At 43.8% G+C, this 23,067-nt stretch overlaps 1 protein-coding gene across 1 annotated transcript in view; it reads right to left on the bottom strand.

Moving 5' to 3' along the window:
• Positions 1 to 20,932, bottom strand: part of LOC118222710 (short transient receptor potential channel 7-like) — a 50,771-nt gene extending 29,839 nt beyond the window's left edge. Inside the window, exons 1-3 of the mRNA XM_035408489.1 lie at positions 20,305 to 20,932; positions 11,524 to 12,307; positions 3,447 to 3,629 (exon numbers count right to left, since the gene is read on the bottom strand). Coding sequence (XP_035264380.1) covers positions 3,447 to 3,629; positions 11,524 to 12,307; positions 20,305 to 20,795 — 1,458 coding nt within the window. The 5' untranslated portion in view covers positions 20,796 to 20,932. The remainder of the gene's footprint in view (positions 1 to 3,446; positions 3,630 to 11,523; positions 12,308 to 20,304) is intronic.
• Between the last annotated feature and the right edge of the window lie 2,135 nt (positions 20,933 to 23,067).

Genomic DNA, 23,067 nt, shown 5'->3' with positions numbered 1-23,067 from the left:
ATAAATACAGAAAAGAGATGCCCTCTGCATATTGATTCTATCAGTGTAACAAGCTCTCAGAATAAAATATGTTTAATTGATTTCTTTTAATTCTTTGCTTTTAATTTATTCCACTGCATGCACTTTGCAGCAATTGTATGCAGGATGCATTATAAATATAGTAATGACGATTCACAATGATTGATGATGATGATGATGATGATGATGATAATGATGATTATTATTATTTGTTTTCCACTCTGGCTACCTTTTTCTCTCAACTGAAAATGTGAGTCACCAGAAGCCTCCACTCTAAACATAAGCCAATAGCTCCGCCCTAAATCCTCGAAAAACAACAATGTGAACACCAGGCCAAATTTTTAGGTGACAGATTCCAGCAGTCACAAACATCTGTTCCATGTCATTGGATGGACAATGAGGGAACCTGTCCTTCAGTCCATCTGCTTATTCGGAATTGTGGTCCAGTAGAACGCTTTGATGGTTCATACTGCAGCCGTCCCGAGCATGGGCTCCAACCAGAGCAAAGCCATCACGAGTATTACACACAGCTGCTGAGGCAACCAGAACTCCAGGTCATGTGGAGAGACTCACTGTACCACGGTCACATGACCCTCGCTGCGCGTCACCTTTATTGGGAGCTTCAGTGGGAGGGGTCGGCAGCTCTGAGAGCCCGGCCAAATTTTTTAAGCCGGACGCAGTCGAGTCAGCGGCGGGTTGCCATGGAGATACATCATTACCCGCCAGGTCTAACGAAAAAATCCTTGCCATCAGACCCAAATTGCACGAAAAAACAAAGATTCTTCAGGCATGAATACTAAACACCCAAGGTAATCCTTATTATCAATATCAAGCCATAAGCAAGTTTCAAAAACACTAAGCAGTTGAACATCCTGGTTCGAGGACGTGCGCTCAGAAAGCAGAACATTTTATTATCTCCTGCACAACACCCGGGTAACAACAAAGATTAAAGCGGCGACCTCATCGTTTCGCCTGCCGATGAAAATCCCACGCTTCCCCCGCATTCATTTTCATCCAAGGAAAATATTGGACAAGACATCCATTAATCTTCATTACGGGCGCATTAAGGTGTTTTTTGTAAGCTGTCTCTGAGGCGGGGAAGACATCGCCCTGTCAGAGCCGGGACTCCCGTGAGCGCCTCCTCCCATTGTCCTGTCACAGCGCCGCCTCGGCCGTAGCCGGGCGCGTGACAGTAATGACATTCAGGTTTAGGGACGCGTCCCTTCCTGTCACCACTCCCACACCGTGGCCTTTCGTTTTCAGCCCCCTGCTTCTCTCCAGCCTCCGTCGGACATCTTCATCTGCTCCTGCTCTGTCATCAGTCGCTTCTTCTCTCTCTCTCTCTTTTCCTTGCTTCCCTTCCCAACGTTCCCCATTTTCTTCTCTCTGTCCTCTTTCACCCAGTTCTTACCTGTTACACTCCCTCTTTCATAATTCAATCACACAGCAGTTTCTTCAGAAAAAATAAATTACTCTTATTAAAAACCTCCAACAGCAAACAAATGAAGGGTCAGCATTATTTCTGTCTGGGATTTTCTACACCCACACTTGCCCCTCCTCCCTTCTAACACTCATCCCCTTTAGTGTCTCTGAGAACTTACCCCTTATAATCATTCTACTGTGCCCTCATAATCATTGTAGCGTCCTTGACCCCGCCCCTTATAATCATTCTACTGTGCCCTCATAATCATTGTAGTGTCCCTGACCCCGCCCCTTATAATCATTCTACTGTGTCCTCATAATCATTGTTCAGTCCCTGACCCCGCCCCTTATAATTATTCTACTGTGCCCTCATAATCATTGTAGTATCCCTGACCCCGCCCCTTATAATCATTCTACTGTGTCCTCATAATCATTGTTCAGTCCCTGACCCCGCCCCTTATAATCATTCTACTGTGCCCTCATAATCATTGTAGTGTCCCTGACCCTGCCCCTCATAATTATTCTACTGTGCCCTCATAATTGTTGTGGTGTCCCTGACCCCGCCCCTTATAATCATTCTATTGTGCCCTCATAATTGTTGTGGTGTCCCTGACCTCACCTCTTGTACTCTTTGTAGGCTCCCTGACTCTACCCCCTCATAATCTCGTTACTGTCCTTCACTCCAGCCCGCATGAGCATCGCAGCGTCCCTGACCTCCTCCTCCCCCTCCTCCTCATCCTCAGTGACAGTCGCAGTCAGAAATTTCCATTCATAAATAAACTGAACTTGACGGTGAGTCGCCCTGCTGCTTTGCATCACAAACACGCAGACAGGCCACGACACACATGCATCAATAATGCAAATGCACTGGCACACATGCAGAGAATCACAGACAGACAGACACAACACCAAGATCCTATCTATCCTGCATGGATAAGGGATATACTAGCATTCCAACTGATATTAATGCGATGTAGCACAGGAGGAAAACTAACTACCAGGTCCATAACATCAAAAAAACCACAGCCCTCCAAATAAATTATGAGGCAATGGTTTAGTCATCTTCTAAGTTCTCTCTCATTCCAATAAATAAAAGCATAGGAGGAAAATAAAAAGCTGAGATTCATTGCCTTTTTCAGCTGCTCTAACTATATCACATCATTTTTTGAGTACTGTTTTGTATATTTTATATGGGGCTGTTCTGTGACCTGCCTCACAGCAGTACATAAATCCACCCATCAGCCTATTTTATCCTCATTACTCCAGGCTCACTCTTTTGTAATAATAGGATATAGACAAACATTCTCACCGGGGAGGCAGAGCTTCGACAAACATAAGACAGAGCAGGTTTTGCACATCGAGCCGTTCTATTTGCGTTGGTAAACGAGCAGGAATCCGCTAAGCCTGAACGGAGCCGTGCGTACAGTAAATGACGATTAACGCCGAGCCTCCTACTGCACCCTGGGGCTGTACAGGGAAGTGAGGCGAATCAATACCCACAGCAATGACTCAGGTATTCAGAAATTATGGATGGGAAAGAAACAATAAAACAAAAAGACTGAAATGGAGACATGTTAACTGGCACATACTGCTGTATGTCTCTATGTGTGGAACAGGTTATCACTATATTGAGTGATGCAGAGACAACAAGGTGTTGAGCACACCAGGCCTGCAAACGTACTTGTGTGTAGCTTTTACTCTCTCCTGCATTTCACCAAAATGTGCCTTTACTTTGCAAAGCAAAGGCAAACACCATGGACTTCAGTGCTGTGCCATTGTGTACCTGTGCTGCCACAATGTCATGCCAATGTTGTGCAAAAATGCTTTTGACAAAGCTACGGTTTCTGTGCTGCTGACCTTTGGCCTTTCTGAAATAATGACATGTGATGGTTGAAAGGTGAGGGGTCAGGGGTCATCTCACCATTGTGTTGCATTCATACTATGTAGCACAATATAATGAAAGTCATATGGAATCCTTAAAAATCACAGCTGAGGAGCGAACTCACCTTCTTCACCTCATACTTGATGGCCAACTTCACCCGGCTGAGGCAGGGCCGGTTGTGGTCACCGGGAGGGACCTGGTCCACATCTCCATTCAGTATGGCTTCCACCTCCTCCGTGTCCCGACACAGGTCTAATACCCCCACCACAAAGTCCTTACACTGCATAGAGAGCTTTCTGTAGTCATTCTGAGGGGAGGGAGGGAGGGGGGGAGGGAGAGAGAGAGAGAGAAAGAGAGAGAGAGAGAGGATGCATGCAGATTAAAAGAAGACAATAGCTGATTCAGACAGACATGCAGACAGAACTTTCTCTGGATGCTCTAAGCAGAGAGAAGCCATGTTTCATCTGTACTACAGTGTGTACCAGCCCCAGATTAATCTTATCTGAGAAGGAGAAACACATTTCCATGTGGTGCTTTATTACTCATTCCCATTTGATACACATAAAGTAACAGTGCAGTAATTGCTTTTATTCAAAGCGTAGTCAGGTGAGACAGCTCCAAATCCTCCAGGGAGGGAGTGGCCTCACGCAACACCGAAACTTTTAATTGGATCAAATCACCTGTTGTTAATACCTCGCCTCAGCCGCGAGAACACCGAATCTGCGGCGAACAGGAAGTGCGAGCACAAAAGATCAAAAGCCGCTCGCAGAATGGAATAAACACGGCGGATTCTGTCATTCAAAAGGGATTAATGGAATGCACCGTGCGAGTGCAGCATGCTGATGGAGAGTAACTGTTCTGCAGTTAGAAGCAGCTTCTTCAGAAAGTCTGAGAAAAAGCACTTATGGCTGAAGCATAACCAGGGGGGCCCTCTTGTAACTTTAATCGCCATTAAAATTGAAGGATTTCACTCACTTTCCCAGATAACAACCAGGGCTTTCAACTCAAGCAACTGCTGCTCAGTTTTTAATTCCATAAATATTCTGCAGTTAGCTTTGTGAGAACACCCGGTCCTTTGGAAAATAGTACAATGATCTTTTACCGCGAGTGGTAATCACAAATACACTTTTTTTTCGGCTGTTAATGCTAAACTGGAAGCTGACTGGAAATTCTGGGAATTGTAAATTCTGCCGGTCCTACAGAGAGCCTATGGAGAGAGAAGACAGACGTGCTGCAGATTCTGTGACCAATCGCAGGACTACAGTCACAGTGAAATTACAGCTCAGGTAGCTCCACCTTTGGTGATTTTCTTGATAAAAATGAAAAATAATGTTTTTGCCCCCGCTGTTTGTCACATCTGTTTCCAGAGTGCAAAGCCCTGTTGTTTAGAATCTGCCATTTCTTCCACTGAAAAACAAGACAGTAAATTGGACCATAATTTTCCACCACAGCAACAACATTAAATTGGGAAACCTTTGTCACAGTTGCGTCTGAGTTTGTTGTTTATAAAAGTGTGAACAGGGTACTGAAATTCAGAGGGAGGGAAAAATGGAAAATCAGAGAGAGAAAGTGAGAAAATGTCTGTGACAGTGAAACAGTGAGTGATTGAATAAGAGAAGGAAAGATAAGGGGATAAAATAGCCAGTAATAAAATATGATGATATAAATAATACAACATAATTCTAATATGAATTACTGTGGCATATTAATTGGAATAATTGGTACATTATAATTATTATAATAATTATTATTGTAATTCATGCTTTAATTTATAATATCAAATATATTGATTGCAAATTACATTAAACGTAATAAATACTATAAATACATTCAAGCTCTGATATTATGTTTTTCTAACATTTAAAAAATGGGAATAAATTCACCACAATGACTGAGACACTGAGAAGACTGAGAAAAAACTTCATTCACCCCACCACAGTCAACATTTGAACCCACACTGGGTCACAGAGACCCAATGTGGGTTGAAACATTGATTTTCAATGAGAGTGCATTTTTTATTCTTTTTCATCTAATACTGACACAGCAACCCCTGAAGGCTACACATTAATGTCTTCATTAAACATGTAAATAGCTGAATGGTGCACTTTTGGGTAAGTGGGCTCTATAGCACATAGAACATGTTGGTTTAGCCTAGCCACCTGGGGCAGACCAGGATTAGCACAGGAGCTAGTTAACAAACACACATGGCTGCGTGTAATTCAAGGGTGGTGTCCAGAGGAAGGGGTGGGGGTCCTATGGCTCAGATGGGCGCCTAAGGACAGGGCAAAAGGAGAGCATTGGAGCAGGTGCTTGCAAACGAGGCAGGGAAGTCCTAATAGATTCAGATGAGCAGACTCGATTCAGATTTCCACAGGACCGTCGCTATTGTACGTGTGCAGTCCTGCAAGCTTTTGATCTCTGCCACACACTTTGATGTACTGTTCGGTGATTATAGGGGATCTGGTCAGTTTACCTGAACAAGCATTCAGGAGATACTCTGATGCAGTACATCACACATCATTGAGAGAAGCATGAGTCATAAAACACTTGGATTCTCCCCAAAGCCTTTCAGCATGGGGGCAGCATCAGGGCTCTGAAGACTTTTTCCACAGCACACTTTGGGATAAAAGATATGGTGCTTTAACACAGAGCAAGGGAAGTGTGTGTGTGTGTGTGTATGTATGAGTGTGTCTATATGTGTGTGTGTGTGTGTGGGTGTGCCTGTGCGTGTGTGCACATGTGTATTTTTGTATGTGGCCAAGTATATGCAAAGCATAATGGCACATCCATTAATTAAGCAAATGGCACCTCAGCATACAAAAGTGTCACACAAGCCTAGCTGCCAATAATTATAGCTGGCATGGCTGCAAATGGAGACCATTTTCTCTAAATCAATCTAATTGAGCTGTGTGTGTAGATATGTACGCATGCATATATATTTGTATAGTCTGGTGTAAGTATCCAATACCCCAGAATCTGTAATGAATTTTACATAAAGAAAGAAATAAATCACTATCTAAATGAAAAACAAAATGCTGAAACTTGAAAAAATAAATAATATTTGACTTTGAATACAGCAAGGTTAATAAGTGCAATTTCCTGAGTAAAAATCGAATTGAATTTCCCACAAATCACAGCCCCAGCAAATATATTTACACCACATGCATGTCGTGCATTTACACGCTGACAAATGAGCTTGTCTACCCAACTAATCGATGGACTAACAAACAACTGCTCTCTGAAAATAAATCTGCAGGAAAAATTGGCAACCGAACGACTGAGCCCTTCACACATACATTTGCTGTAATGTAGAGCTATTATGTGGAGTCCAGCACTGTCCAGGATGGCTACTGCTAAGCAGGTGGTGAAGGCTGAAGCTTATAGATTCATCCTATACTATATGACCTGAAAGTGAACCTGGACCTTACTGAGTCTTATCCCAGTGGTCCCGGTTGGTAAGGGAAACTGACCATGTTGACATGCAGGTCATATTCGTGATGTTGAAGAATTCTGATTGCATATATGTGCAATTTATACTCTGAAAATGCTGTTCACATACCCATGAAAGGTATTGTTCCATGAACACACATGCTACATAAATGCAGTCTGGACATGTGTCATATCCTACTGTCTTTCATTGTGCTAAGAGATAGGGAGAACGTGCTAGCGTATTTAGCTTTTTTAACTTTCTAAAATATTTCCTCAATAGTTATATGGATAACCAGAATGTAATGGACTGCATTTATATAGCGCTTTTATCCAAAGCGCTTTACAATTGATGCCTCTCATTCGCCAGAGCAGTTAGGGGTTAGGGGTTAGGTGTCTTGCTCAAGGACACTTCGACATGCCCAGGGCGGGGTTTGAACCGGCAACCCTCGGACTGCCAGGCAATCGGTCTTACCTCCTGAGCTATGTCGCCCCATTATGTAAATTGTATGTATATAATGTCGAATGTAAATTTATTGGACAACACATCATGAAGTATAATAGATGGGAACTTGAATTAGAGGCTTGTGTCACTCAAACAAAATAACACTATCCTTCTAAATCCCTGCATCCATTGCCAAAACCAAAACTGAGCAAAAAGATAAAATGATGCCAAATTAGTTGAAAGAAAGATGTAGGGCACTATTACAATTAATTTAAGACTGAAAATCTGCCATCCTTGTAAATCAGGCCTACACATTCACAAACTTAATGAAAATATTGGGTATGCTTACAAATGTCAAATGATGTATTTACATGACTAATGATGATTATCTGTTTTTATCAAATAGAATATTAATGCAATATCCCTTATCTGTCTCTCAGTTTGAACATTCTTATTGAGAAAACAATAGGTTTATTCCGAACACAGAATTCTGAATAGTGAGTTTATATGACACAATCTTAATTCTTCAGTATTCTAATAACAAAATATTAGGCACCATTTAAATGTTGTCATCATTTTATCTAGTGGAGCATTAAATGAAACTCAACACTTAAATAATGATCTGTCAGAAAAATAAATTAAAAATAGCCATCAGTTATTTTCTGCAACACTGCCCAAAAACAGTAGTTTTCTAACGTGGACCTTGGACCCGCTGTGTATGCTGGATTCGGTCACAGCCAATATCTCGATCAGTTAGGGTTATTTAAAACATAAGTTTAAGTCTTATCGTCGTTTTATACTTTATCTTATTCCAGCATAATACATGGTTTGGCTCATTGCTATTAGGTCTGTCATTGAACTCTTCATTTTCCACAAAAGTTTCAGTTTCAGTGACAAGATGACCACACTTTCTGTTATTAAGACCCCAGTGATTACACCTGTCAGTCTATAACTGAATAAATTTAGAAATGTAACCCTTTGTCTAAAGGAATCATTTGTCATACAGTATATTACAAAAAAAAAAAAAAAAATTTAAGCATCCGTTAATCTGACTGATTAAAAATGATGGGATTTGAATGTGTAATATGAATTCTTCAAGGCATACACTGTTATTTCTGACATAATTTGACCTTAAGAGGGTAAATCATCCTTGAGCTGACATTAAGTGTCTAATTAAGAACCGTTAACGGCTCTTTAATATTCAGAGGTTGCAATTATGGCAAGAACAAAATTCAGCACACTCAGCCAGTCCCTGGGATCAAGTCTGAAAACCCCTGGCCTAGAACACGGGCTAAATTACATTTACATTATTCCGACAGTCGCAGAGTCAGGGAATTTTAATTAATGTTTTCAGAGAAAAAAAAAAAGAAACCACCAGCACTATCTATGCTATGAAAGGAAAGACTCCCTTGTGCTCCAATTGCACTGTTTGAAAGAAGCAGAGTCCAGCAGCACCATTCTCAGTAGGAGTAATCAAATCCTGCTTGCAGGTCAGATTTAGGCAATTAGCATAATGATGCTAAGAATCCAAACGCGGGCAATGAAATTCCGCAGCCACCACAAATAACGGGACGAGGCATATTCAATTCAAGGCAGCGAAAGCCGACAAGTCAGCAGGTACTGAAGCGTCCCAGCCCGTTAGCAACAATGACCCGGAGCACAGATACTCGCTTCATATCAAGACGACCAGAGTAACCCCCATTTCTTTAAAAAAAAACAGGGAAATGTTTTGAATTCATCTCCTCCCGAATTTGCTGGTGCATTTACCAGTTGCGGGTGCATTTTACAAATGCTCTCCTCTAGTGCGTGTGATGTCAGCCACTGCTTCTCATCATTCACCAGGTTGCAAGATGGGCTGGCACAGACATGTGTGGGAGAAAGACACTTTCGACCTGGTTTACTAAGACCTTTAGTATGTGCAAAACCTTTTAGCTCGCACAAAATCAATAACATGTCCAATGATTGGTCATGACAGTCATTTTGCACCAGCCGTTGGCCGTGTTATTAGTTTTGCACATGTGAAAAGGTTTTGCACATGCTGAAAGTCTTAGTAAACCAGGCCCCTTGGGTGCAGCTTAACAGACAGACTTGTTTGTCCAGCAGGGGGTTGCTGGTGTTTGATGAGTTGTTATCTTCCTAGCTGTCTGAAACCCTCAAATCCTTGGCATCACCAGAGACAATTTTACATCAGCACTGGCACAATCCCGATTCGATACCAGACCATGAAAGGACAACTCGTTTATCTGGAATATTCAGATGGCAGAAATATTTGCTTTGAAGCTATGTCTAGTCATTTTATGTTCCTTAAATGTTTGTACAAAATCTTTGTTCTTTGCCTTGTAAGGGGGGGGGGGGGGGGGGGGGGGGCGTTGGAAGGTGCCGTCCATTTACAGAATCCTCTCAAAGTACATTATATCCGCTCCCACAGTTACAAAGACCTGCTAATTGCAGAGAAGATTTCTGTTCTCCTGAGGTTCAAAGGAAGAGTGGATATTTGTCTCCATAATGAATAAACATGAATTGTTGCAGTGGAGACCCACAGAGAAATGGAAAATCATAATTTCTCAACCATTTACTTTTTGACAGTAATTTCTTGATAAAGCGCCTTTATTCATTGGACAGGGTCAGTTCTTGAGGAGCATGCAGCAGGTGGACATCACCTGCCACTGACCACACCTCTCTCTGAATACAGGGCATGTGCTGGACAAGAGGTGCCTCTTACCACAGGTGAGCGTCTGTGCTTGAGATGGTCTGGGGTGACATCAAACAACCAATCAAATTCTATCTGATGCAAGAGTTTATCATCACAGCTATGAATTGTTGACTGAAAAATGTATGCTAAACATCAGTTGAAGGCCTCTAATAAGGTGAATATATTAGCACTTGGGGTCGTTGGGGTTTCTGTTTCAGAAGCACTTGAGTCAGACACATATTACAATATTTACTTGCTTTTGTGGTTCAGTGTACAGAATAGAAAGTAGGATATGCCATAGTGGTTTGGTAAGTGCACAAAGACTAAAGTAACAGTACAATGGAAATGGCACCAGGCTCTGGTCTTCCCTTTAGGTAAATAACGAGGGATTAGCTTTTAAACAACGAGTACGTTGCAACGACATTTAAACTGACATTATCAAGACTAATGTTTGTCTGAGAATCCCACACATCTCCAGGGATCTTCTGAAAATCGTTTGGGTCCTGTCTATTAATAGAAGTGTTTAATCATTTCACAGGAAAATAATGAAATGGGTGACCTGGTCCCCATCAACCAAGGCGTCGGGGACGTTAAATAATCATGAAATAATGGAGGAGTGATTGCTGCCAATTACACCGGGTCCTCCAGAAACGTTTTCAATTAAGCGCTCTCACACCGCAGATTGGAAAGGCATCTGAGCCCATATCAAAAGCTGCGTGACTTCTTTCCACTGAATAGATTCCTGCAATTAAATACCTGTCTGACAGACACGATGCTGTCCTGCCGTGCTGTGCCAGGCATTAGCAATCTGTCTGTAAAACGAGAGGCAGGCCAATGGGACTTTATATGCAAGGGAGCTTGTAAGGAGGGGACGGATTTCACGAACTTATTCAGTTCACAGAGTGGACCCGGAAAGTGGCATCCTTGGTTTGGGTCGGTGCTGCTCACACACCGGATGTAATTTCCTTTTGGCATACAGGAAGTCCGTCCCCTCGGATCACAGTGGTCATACTCATACTGTTTTGCCACCATCCAATTTCCCCAGCCTAGTTGGTCCAGTTCCTTAATTAACCATTTGTATTTGCACTTGTACATTTACATGTGCCACTATTTGCTTCAGTATTACAGGACAGGACACAGATGTCTGTAACAAATGTGTGTAACCAAAAAAAAAAAAAAAAACTAAAGTGGGTAATTCCTTGGTTTAATTGAGTTTAGAACAGAGATTAGAGGGGAAAAATATAATTGCCTTCAAGGAAATTTGTTTGACCGCCCTGCTTTAGAAATTGTAACAACCATTACATTGCATGACTTTACACTACAATCACTTAGCAAACATTGTTATCCACTGTGACTGAGAAAACCGGAGAACATCAGGGTTAATCTGAGGAATATAAAAGTGCAATATCACCAAGAAGGCACAGAAGTGTGAAGCTAACCGAACAAACCAACAATAAGTTCTGCAAACAAAAACACCACCCCAGAGGATCTCTAAAGGAGGTCAGGACAGCCGTGGTATAGTCCAAAAAGGAGGATCTTCAGTCTGCGTCAGAAAATGGGTCAGGTTTGCACCTGGAATCACAAATGTCCTAAAGTGGCCCCTAACCCTAACCCTAACCCCCCCCCCCCGACCCTTACCTTGAACTCGGTCTCGATGTTGGCGAGCCGGGACAGCTCGTTGCTGAGCTCCAGGGCGGTGAGGACGGGGTCCTCGCTGGACAGCGAGAGGTAGGCGGGGCTGGCCAGGCCCTTGTAGGCGTTCATGCGGGAGCGGGAGTGGCTGAAGGAGTCGCGGCGCTGCTTCTCAGCGCACTCGCCGCACTTGCAGAAGTAGTCGTGCGGCCGCTCGATGCGCGCGCCCTTCAACAGCAGGATGTGCACGATCTCGTACTCCTGGCAGTGCGCGGCCAGGATGACGGGCGTCACGTCGTGCGAGAAGCGCGTGCCGTCCTCGTCGTAGGCGTAGAAGTCGTCGTCCCGCAGCTCCTGCTCCAGCGGGCTGAGGGTGAGGCGCAGGCCGCCCGCGAACGCCGCGTGGCCCAGGATGGCCTCCACGATGCGCACGTAGCCCTTGCTGATGGCCAGCAGGAGCCCGTCGCCCACCCGCGCCAGGCTGTCCTTCTTCAGCAGCAGCTCCGTCACCTCCAGGTGCTCGTTGCCCACCGCCAGCTGCAGTGCATTCTGGCCCATGTAGTCCACGCAGTTGAAGTTGAGCGTCTTGGACTCGTCCAGCATCTTGCGCACCACGGGGATGTTGCCGTACTCGGCGGCGTCCAGGAAGCGTTCCTCCTCCGCCGTCAGGCTGGTGCCGCGCTCGTTGAACATGTACGCCGGCCCGCGGACGGCCTGCCGCCGGCCCTTCTCGCGCAGCGTGGTGTGCCGCCGGTGCATGGCCTCGCCGCCGCCGCCGCTCTTCTCGGGCCTGGAGAGAGCGAGGGAGAGAGAGAGAGAGGGAGCGTGAGGTGAGGGAGTGAGAGAGGGAGAGAGCGAGGGAAAGAGCGAGGAAGGGTGAGGTGAGGGAGTGAGAGAGGGGGAGAGCAAGGGAGAGAGAGGAAGGGTGAGGTGAGGGAGTGAGAGAGGGAGAGAGCGAGGGAAAGAGAGAGGGATCGTGAGGTGAGGGAGTGAGAGAGGGAGAGAGCGAGGGAGAGAGAGAGTGAGTGAGCGAGAGAAAGAGAGAGGGATCGTGAGGTGAGGGAGTGAGAGAGGGAGCAGAGGGAGCAGAGGATGAAGGGTTTCTTTTTAAGGGTTTCCGGTCAGCATGAAACAGTAAAATCACTGTTCCCATCATCATCTGCTCATCTGTGACCAGGGGAGGACCCTGCCCAAAAACGCCTTCACCCACACGTTCCGTCCGCTCTCCTCTCTGAGCCCAGCACGAGCTTCCTCTCTGAAAAACATTCTCCATTCCACACCTCATTTCCTCCTCCTCCTCCACACATCATGGGCAGGAAGTTCCCTCTGCTCATAAAACACACTCTACAGGATGCGCATCAATGTCTACAGGCCTCGGAAAACCAATCATTCATTTATTCATGTATTTATTTTTACAAATGTACTTCTTTGCATTTCACAAAAAAAAAGAAAAAGAAAAAGATTGAGGTTATCACCACAAACACAACACTATGCTGAGCTGCACAGATTAAATTCAGTGACTTCACAGAGGTTGATTCACCGTATTGCAAAAGCCAAACAGCACAGAGATGTGCGTGGAAATGGGGGACGGCCCATAGGGGAAATGCTTCACATTTCTGTTTAATCCAACAGAAGCACCAGTGTGTGCTAAAAGGACACCTCTAGCTGTTTACTGAAAGAATAATCATAGTCTCATTTACGCTTTATCTTCTAATTACTAATTTGTCTAAATGGAGCTTGGCCACCAAGCATGTGAATGAGTGTGAAAATGAAGCCCAAGGAAAGTATTTATTTGGTCATTCCCAGAGAATCCCTTGGTTTCTGTTTTTCAGTGAAACAGGCCATATGGAAAACAAATGCTATGTACATTTTGTGTGCTTGTCCTTTGAAACACTGAGGAAGAGAGAGGTGGAGGGGGTGGTAGGGTCAGGTAGGTACAAGGTGTAGAAGATGAGTGACAGGATGCTCAGAGACCTATCGCTCAGTCTCAGCTTCTCCTGCGAGGCCTTGTGAATTCCCCAGGGTCCCACCCGGAGAGCCGTGCAGGCTGCTCTCTCTTCGCCCCGGAGTACACAACAACATTTAATATGGACGCCTTGTTTCGCGACACTAAACCTCCACCAGCAGAGAGGGGAGATTGTCCCGTCAAGGTTACTGCGATTTTGAGCGGCAGGACAGCCGGCACCGGGACAGGAACTCATAATCCGCTGCTTCGGTCCCTTTGGAATGCTGCTGACGTGACAGAGGTGAGGGAGGAGCCGGTTCCACACACCAAATCCTCACCGCAGGAGGCCAACGATGCGAGAGTCCTGTGTGCATTGCCGCGGTTACACAGGAGAGAGAGCTGTAGCACTACAGGTGTATAGCACAGAAAAAAATACGGGAGCAAAGAGCTGGGTAATACAGTCTTTTGTACTGGCATTAGTCCACACTCTCTGCAAACAGTAACTTGAAAATTGAACTAAAACTAACTCTGCAGTACAGAGCAAACAAAATCATAGTCAATCCATAGCCAAAATGTAGCTGCGCTACATCTGGCATGACCGACTGACAGGCCTCACCAATCATAACCCTCACTGTGCAAGTACTCATCTAAAAACCCAGCATCCAGCACTACAATCTGTGCCACAGAATGCTTAATGAAACAGGAAGTGATGTAGCTGCAGGATGTGCTTCACCACACAGATGGCCTGCCAGCTTTATATTGGTTTATTGAGATCAGCTCTTCTGCCCATCCACCGATGTGCTTTTGTCTGCCTGTTCGGTCGCAACAGTGCAATCCAAAATTCCAGAATCAATCTTATTGTTAACGAAGTCTTCTAGGCTATGTAGTCTTATCTTTAACAAACTCTTCTGGGCTGTGTGATCAATATGTGATCAATGCCAAGTACTGAAAAGTTAAACGACTCTCAGATGCTACTAAACAGCATCAAAGCAATCAACTTAAATGGTGTTAGACACAAACTGGACCGAGGGGAATAAAGTTCAAATATCCAAAAAATGGCTGCGTCTCTGAAACCCTACAGGTGCTAATGTGTCCATTGTTACATTTTTAAAAAAGCTAGGAGGGCTATCTGCGATCTGCTAGGAGGGCTAACAGTTTGACAGATTCCAGCTCCTCCTCTGCACTCACATAGACATAAAATAATCTTACGTGATGGAAATGCTGCAGATGTCTGCACTTGAATGATGTTAAATAAATCATTTTATTTCAGGTCACCAGGACCAGCGGAACAGATGCCTCAGACCACACTGTTGTTACGGATTTTGGCTTAATTGCCTAGGATGCCTTTCCCAGGAGAAAAAATGCTCATGATGAAACAGAACTGCGGAGCACTTGAAAAGATGTAGTAAAATGCACAACTGGAGTAAACACTTCAAAATGCTGAACTTAAAAACGCCTGAGAAATGCCAGGCTGGCAATGTGTACATTCCAAACCATCTTCTGATAGCAGAGCGAGATAAGAGGCTTGCAAGAGTTTTTTACATGCCTTTTACATGTGCACACACAAACGTATGTGCGTGCACGCACGCATGCATGCATACACACACACACGCACACATGCACACGCACGCACACGCACACACACACACACACACACACATGCACGTACACAAACAAACACACACACAAGCACATACATGCACACACACACACACACATACAACCACACACACACACACACACGCAGACACGCACACACACACACACACACACACATGCACGTACACAAACAAACACACACACAAGCACATACATGCACACACACAAACACACACATACTGTACACACACGCACACACATACACACACCCAGACACACACGCACACACACACACACACACACACACATGCAGACACACAGTCTTCATTGAAATGTCAGGTTTCAGTCATGCAACCAGGGACACAAATTTAATTACCTCCCACCCTCTCTTTGGATTTCCTCTCCATTTCACTGGTGGAGCATTCAGGGGGAAAATGGCACCACTCCACCCCCACTCGATGCATCAGGGGGCGAAAAACAAGTTTCAAGGATGGCAGGAGGAGAGGATTGCAAACAGAGGAAATGATTTAAATATCTGTCTCGTGCAGAGGCTTGAGTGGCATGTCAGTGGTAGGGATTAGACGGGGAGCCTGTAGCTCTGGAAGGTTCAAGATAAATTAGCAAGAGCAGAAAAAAAAAAGGAAATCTGTCAGCAGACATTTCTCCAGCTCACTCAGGTATACTGGGCGCGGTAATGAAGAATATGTGTTTTAATTTTAGTCATGTTGGGCAAAAGCCTCCATTGAATCCTGAGTAACAGGAAGGGACATCTGTGCTCCTGTCTCCCTTAACACTCAATAGTTTGTCGTAATCATTGGACTGAATATATTGACCCCCCAGAAAAAAGGTCTCACAGATGAAACACCGCCTTGTTAAGATGCAAAGACAGATGAAGAGGGGAAAATGGGAACCCATTGAAGCGGACTGCGTTGCAAGGGGGATCTTCAAAGGGGTGGCGCACGACTAAAGCATCCTCCCTGGAAGCAGACAAATGTTCGGGTGTGTGAGTCAGAGGGGAAGAGAAACAGTGACGGAGAAAAAGATGCTCGAATGATCATCAGAAAAAGCTATGTAGGGTGGTAAAATCATGTGTTGATAAAGAACAAAAAAATTATTATTTTTTTTTTTTTAAACGGGAGGAGAAGCTGATGATATGTATGGTCAGGTTCACATCCACCACAGTCTTGCATGTTAATAATTCCCTTTTCTCATCTGCTGTCAGAATGGAAATTAGCTGCCCGCACTGTCATTACAGGAGGCCGTCCTGAATCACAATGGGGCACTAGGCAAATCGCTTCCTGCTGGACCAAGCAAGACCAGACGCACAGACAGACAGACATATATTCATAGTCAGGGCAAAGCACTCAATTAACATACTGCTTTCTGTCCAACAGCATTTTGAGAGACAGAGACAGAGAGAAAAAGATAGATAGATAGATAGATAGATAGCGAGAGAGAGAGAGAGAGAGAGAGAGAGAGAGAGAGAGGGAGGGATCATGGACTGTAGATTGATGACAGAAATAAATTGTAATTTTAATTTTTTGGTGTAGTATAGAATGTGCGGTTTTGAAAAACAACTCCAGAAATCGAACGGACCACATCCCCTGCTTCCTTATCCCTGACATCTCGCACTTTGTTCTTTGAAACTGGAGGATACGATTTCATCAGATCTACTCACATTACCAAGAGGAAGATTGGAAGATTAAAGAAGTTTTCAGAGAAGGAAATACTCTGTAATTTGACTCCAAATCAGCCACTTATTTTTCTTAAAAACACAGTGGTACCACACAAGCTCCCTTTCACTCGCTCACTCACTCACTCACTCACTATCTGGCCTTTCCTTGCACAGTTACACTCCATCTCCAACTCCACAGTTACTTCCATCATCAGTCAACACACACACACGCACATACACGCACACACACAGTAGCCATACTCCCTGATATCACATACCATTGAAGCTCTCAAGAAAAAAGAAACAAAAAAAAAGAAAAGAGGTTTATTTTTAACCCCAGTTTTGGCACTGTAACCAACGCAGAACTGGAAGTACTTTTTAAACTTAGAAGCCCCTGACATGTGAGTAAAGGTTGCTCTGTGTGAGATCTCAGTCTGCCCGGCACACACACACAAAAAAAGCATGTTTTCAGATTTAAAGCACCTGCTGGAGAATACCCCACCATGTCTTTCACTGCCTCAATACATCAAAGCCACACATTCGACCTCACTGCGGCACATTTTGCTCTTAAAGTGGACAAAAAAAAAGTTAAATCTACTGTATTTCAGGTACACACTACCATCGGCTCAAGTGTCGCTTTGTTTTTTAGGGTTTTTCTAAGAATAGATCAATAGATACACTTGAACAGGTCTATAAACTTAATTGCAAGAGAAATGGAAAAAAAATTGATCAACTGCTGTCAAAATGAGAAGCTAGGAGCACAGAGAGACTGAACTTTGTTGAATGTGTTTGATGAATTAATTACACTGCATTGAGAATGCTTACTGAAGACCACCTAAATCTTTTTTGTTTGTTCACTCAGTTGGAACAAAATAGCCAACATTTTGGCATTTGTATTCCCACAGCACTGAGTGCACTTTGTAAGTATTTGGACAGTAGCACGATTTTTATTTTTTTGGCTCTGTATTTCAGCACAGGTGATTTGAAAAAGAACAACTAATATGGGGTTAAAGTACAGACTGTCAGCTATAAGGTTTTTTTTCATCCATTTGAGCTGATCTGTGTAGAAATGGCAGCCTTTTTAATACATAGCTCAACAAGTATTTAGACAAATGAACACAATCATAAATAAAGTCACCACGTCAAGTTTGCAATCCTTAGACATCACCAGGGCTGGGTGTCTTCCCTGGTGATGCTCTGTCAGGTATGTATTGCAGCCATCTTCAGTTCCGGTTTGTTTCTGGGGCTTTTTGTCTTTAGCATGAGAAAATACATTTCTGTAAACTTTAGAATTCATCCTGCACAATTCATTCAAGCCATACACAACCTCCGCCATGTTTCAAAGATGAGGGTGGGGGGGGGGGGGGGGGGGGGGGCGCTTTGGATTATTAGCAGTTAATTTCTTTCTCTGCCCTTTCCTCTTTCCTTCACTTTGGAACAGATTAACACTCAACTCATATCTCCAGACCCAGTAAAATGCCCAGTGTTAATTCAACTCTGGCAGCGTTAATTCAGCTCTTACCGGATAACATTTGGTTTCACTCTGGAATGTGGGACCAAATGTTATCTGTTGGGAGTTGAATTAACACTGGACATTTTACAGTGCAATTGTTTGTTCCAGAACTCAGTAGTCTTTAATGTAGTTTTTTTTTTTTTTTTTTTTTTTTTGCAAACTCTAACTTGAACATCCTGTTCTTGAGGCTTACCAATGGTTTGCATTTTCCGGTGAGATTACGTTCATGTTGTCTTTTTTCTGTGGTAGTCTTGGAACATCTTTGCCTACATCCTGGAGAGCGTTATTTACCTGTTTGATGAAAACGGGTTTTTCTTCACAATTAGCTTCTTCGCAAGCACTTTGGTCATCCACTACAGTGGTCTTCTGTGAGCTACCAGGTCATTTGCTATTGCTGAGTTCACCAATGCATTTAGCTTCTTAACAATGTACCAAACAACAATGTCCAATATTTTGGCTATGTCATTGATCAATTAGTTTTGATTTTTCAACCCCATGATGGTCTGCTTTAATGTTACTTTGCTCCTCATTTTCAGAGACTACAGCAACAGGCTCCAGATGCAAATGCCACGCCCAGAATCAACTCCAGACCCTTTCTCTAGCTTTCTTTTTTTCTTCTTGTGCATGAACTAATGATGTAATTACACACAGTTGGACAAGAAACAGCTGAGAACTCAACTGTCAAATTATTTTTAGTCCCCTAAAATGGGGGACTCTGCATAAAAGTACTGTAATTCACTATCAAATGATATGGATGCAAGTACTCTTATTTTAGAGCTGACAGTCTCCCCTTTAACCTCATATTCATTGTTTCATTTCAAATCCTATGTGCTGCAGTTTACAGAAAAAAATAAAATAAAATAATAATAATAATTATGCCACCGTCCAAATAATTACGGACTACACTGGTTCTGCACTTTTTTCAAATGATGGGCGAAATTGAACGAGAACCTCAGTATTACAGTATTTAAATAATCTCGTTGACTCCCCTTCCCTTCAGCGACTATATCAGATGTCAAATAGCCACATTTAAGTTAGTAATGGACTGGAAGATCGATTTTTTTCCCTAAAAATGAACCAGTGTATGCAAAGTAGTTTCCTGCAGTTTCTACCATTTTACTGACAGGCGCGTCTCCACGGGATCACTCTACGCCTGACTGGTTTCTAATTCCGGTTATCAAGGCCAACCACGTCATTATATTATGGTAATATTCGTCAGTTTTATAAGGGCCTGGAAGACTTAATGGAGAGTCCATTCCACTTTAAAGCGCTTTATACTTGTTACGACAATGCATTGCTGGACATATCAAATTGTTTAATAAAGGATCGTCACTGCGCATTGAAAATTACAGGTGACAACAATAGACTTAATACTGGGTATTTTTTCCTGAACAAATCAGTATTTAACAGGTTGCAAATACATTTCTAATATGTGTGCCTGAAATTATCTTGCTTTACTCAGAATATGTAGAACTTGGCCTAAAGGGGACTCAATGAGCCACAGGTGTTGTGATCTAGACGTGATCTTTATCTCCGGGTTGATGTAGGTTCAGCTAAACAAAACGGATTATCTCTCAACGACGATTTGTTCTCAGGTGTCATTAATACCTATTCGCTCCTTGAGGTCTTGAAATCTCACAAACCAATCAAACAGACCCATTAATGGGATTTTCACGCAATCAGCTCCCTTTCTCAGACATTGTGATAACAGCTTGAGCTCAACTAAATATGTTGATGCTAGTTCCTGCTTAAAAAATATACAGCAAGTAACCAGTTGATTAAATTGCGAGTTTCATGTCCGTGATTAATGGTGTGTCTCCGGAAGAACGAACAAGGACAAGTGTGTCACCGATATATACACATATTATGTATGATTAAATAGCTGATTATCAATAAAATGCTGAATAAATTTCTCAGGAAATTCACGAATGTCCAATACCCATCAATTTTATTCCTTAGAAAATCAAAAACAAAATTTAAATTTTAATTGTTTTAACAGTGATTCGTTACTACTATCAGTTTCATTCATAATATCTAACTGACCATTTAACTTACGTTTGCTGAGAAGCGGAGTTTGGGGAATCTAAATAATCCGAGCGGTGGTTGTCATAATTCACGGAATACTGGCCAGGAGGAAATCGCTGTCCACGGTCCTGAAATATGATGGAGTTTTCCTCAAAAGCAGGAATCCACTCGCTTTGGCGTTCTCGGTGCTCAGAGAAAAGGGCATGCTTCCCGCCTGTCACTGCTGGTCGCGTATGCTGTCCTTGTTGCAATAAAGTACCCGCTTCCACGAAGCGCTGGGTTAACTTTGGTGGCTGGGCGCGAGACGCATCCTCTCCAGACTCAGCGGAGGTAGAGAGGTGCTCTCGCGGAAGAGGCGCGGATCTCCGCCGCTCTTGTGGACTGAAGGCGCAATTCCCCGGTCGCTGAGAAAGGTGGGCTCCGGCAGAGGTGTGCGAGGGAGATGAGCTGGAAACGTTGGGGTCAGCGGCCAGATCCTGCTCTTGGTCAGCAGTGTCGCTCTCTTCTCCGTCGTCAGACATCGGGGCAGATCGTGTCAGGCAGCAGTTATTAAGACCACTTTTATCATTTTAGTCTAGGAAACTAGGGTCGAAATAGTTTGTATAGTCTACGTGACATGAATATCGTACATCTGGCGCTGGGCGCAACAAGTTGATATGGCAAGTTTCATTTCAACCAGAGAATGAACCGTAGCTGCGAACTCGTGGGCACACACACACGCGAACACTCAGACACACGCACGCACACACACAGGCGACAATTGAGACTCACGTGTTTGAAGCCTGGTCGTTCAACACAAACTTTGTAAAATGAAAATCTAACACAATGTACGGAAAATTGCTTACTCGACACAAGGAGTACTCCTGAGTATAACTTTGGTTATTAAAATTGTTTTCTGGGATCTTGGTTGTGTCAAAGATAACAAAAAAATGAAATGAAATTAAAATCACTGTGAATGCAGCTACTGGAGACAGAGACTTTCAAAGACAACAGCAGGGGTGTTGTTAGGTCGAAGCAAGTTATTTTGAGAGGAGACTGATACTTCGGGGACTGAGAGGGGTTTTATAGTGTAAACGAGGTAGTCAAAACCTTCCAGGTTTTTATGCACAGACTATAGACATGATAAATTGCTCTGAGATCAGAAATGGCAACACTCTTCCAGGCCATTAAATATGAAACAAACAGGGTCCGCAGAGAATTCCATATCATCATAGATGTTTATCAGCAGTCAGAAATCTTTGAGGGAAAATTGCTTCAGTTTAATTGAAGAATAAATCTGTGACCATTTGCAGCAGAAATGGTCACAATTTTCTCATTTGGTGAACTTAAAGTGGTTTAAATCCCAGAAGAAGCAGCAGTTTTTTGCAGGTTCAGCCAGGGCTATAAACTGATGGTCTACTGTATCTTTTCAGTCTTTTTAAACTCATTTTAATGCACAAGAGCCTATCTGAAGTTTAGTATTGTTACTACAGACCAAATAAAGCTACACGAGGAGTTCATTTATTGGCTCCCATCATTAATATGCTCTTGCATTCAGATTCCCTGCAGATTTCTCGAACCACATTTCTACCGCCAAACTTTCTACTTTTCTATACGAGTCTGAGTCTGGGCGCAAGTGGCAGAGTGGCAGCAAGGGGGCGTTGGCATACAAAGGGGAGGAGCGGCCTAATGCTCACGGGCCTAGCGCGTTTTGATCTGCTCTGTGCAGGAGTGCGGGCGCTAAGAGCACTCATGAAAGTGCCCACCTTCCTCTTTCATTTCTGCAGCCGCTGACCAGGCTTGATCCCGCCGTCCCCGCGCCCCCCCGCCCTAACCTCCCCCCCCCCCCCCCCACTTTGAAACTGCGACGCCTTCAACTCGAGGACACCGCGCACCTCCTGAGCCGCTGCACCTGGCGTTATCAGCCACGCGCAGGTATAACGCAATACCTGCGAGCACTCGGCTCACAAAGTGGAGAAATAGTTTTGTCGGTGTGATAACTGGACCAACAACTTTAACTTTGCCGGAAATTAATGCAAGTGTACGTGAGTGTGTGTGTGTGTGTGTGAGTGAGAGAGAGATAGAGAGAGAATGTGTGTGTGTGTGTGTGTGTGTGTGTGTGTTATCCACTCTCTCAGAGCAGACATTTGTATTAGCAGGTTCCCTACGCTGCTCAAGGGGTTGTGTTACTGCCTCTGGCACTGCCTGATCTGTCTTTGATCTGCAAAAATGAGATTAGTTTCTGAAGGCGAAAACCTAGTCATCTGATTTCTGTAAACCAGGTGCAGCAGGTAATTTTTGAGAATAATTAAGGATAGCTTTCGCCCCTTTCAGAAGTCTCTTGATGAATCACTGCTTGATGCTTGCCAGGGGAAGGAAGCAGACCTTTACACTGAACACAACCGTGAACACAACACTATGATCAGACAGCAAAAAAAAAAGGATTTCAGTATTTCCCATCTCATGCTCATCTGGTGTACTTTTTCCAGCGTACGCTACACACTAGCTTCCTGCCGCTGTGCCGTACCTCTCAGAAAGACAGAACGTCTCTGTCTGTCACCCGCAGACTGAGCAGCTGCGTTTCCTGCTCTGAAAATGAACCTGTTTGCCTTTGTCCTCCTGATAAACAGGAAGAAAGGGACAGAGACGCTCGCGGCATCAATAAATCAGTCAGCCCCGCGGCGACCCACGTGACGCGTGAAATGTGCTACGTGTAATGGACCTGACACGTGCTGGCCGCACGCATCCACGATGGACATCGCCATTTATCAAGCACTTATCAACCTTGTGGATGTCCCGCAGTCTTCCGGACAG

Source organism: Anguilla anguilla, chromosome 3 (genome assembly GCF_013347855.1).
Source record: "Anguilla anguilla isolate fAngAng1 chromosome 3, fAngAng1.pri, whole genome shotgun sequence".
Lineage (NCBI taxonomy): Eukaryota > Metazoa > Chordata > Actinopteri > Anguilliformes > Anguillidae > Anguilla > Anguilla anguilla.
This window is presented reverse-complemented; position numbering and strand designations above follow the sequence as displayed.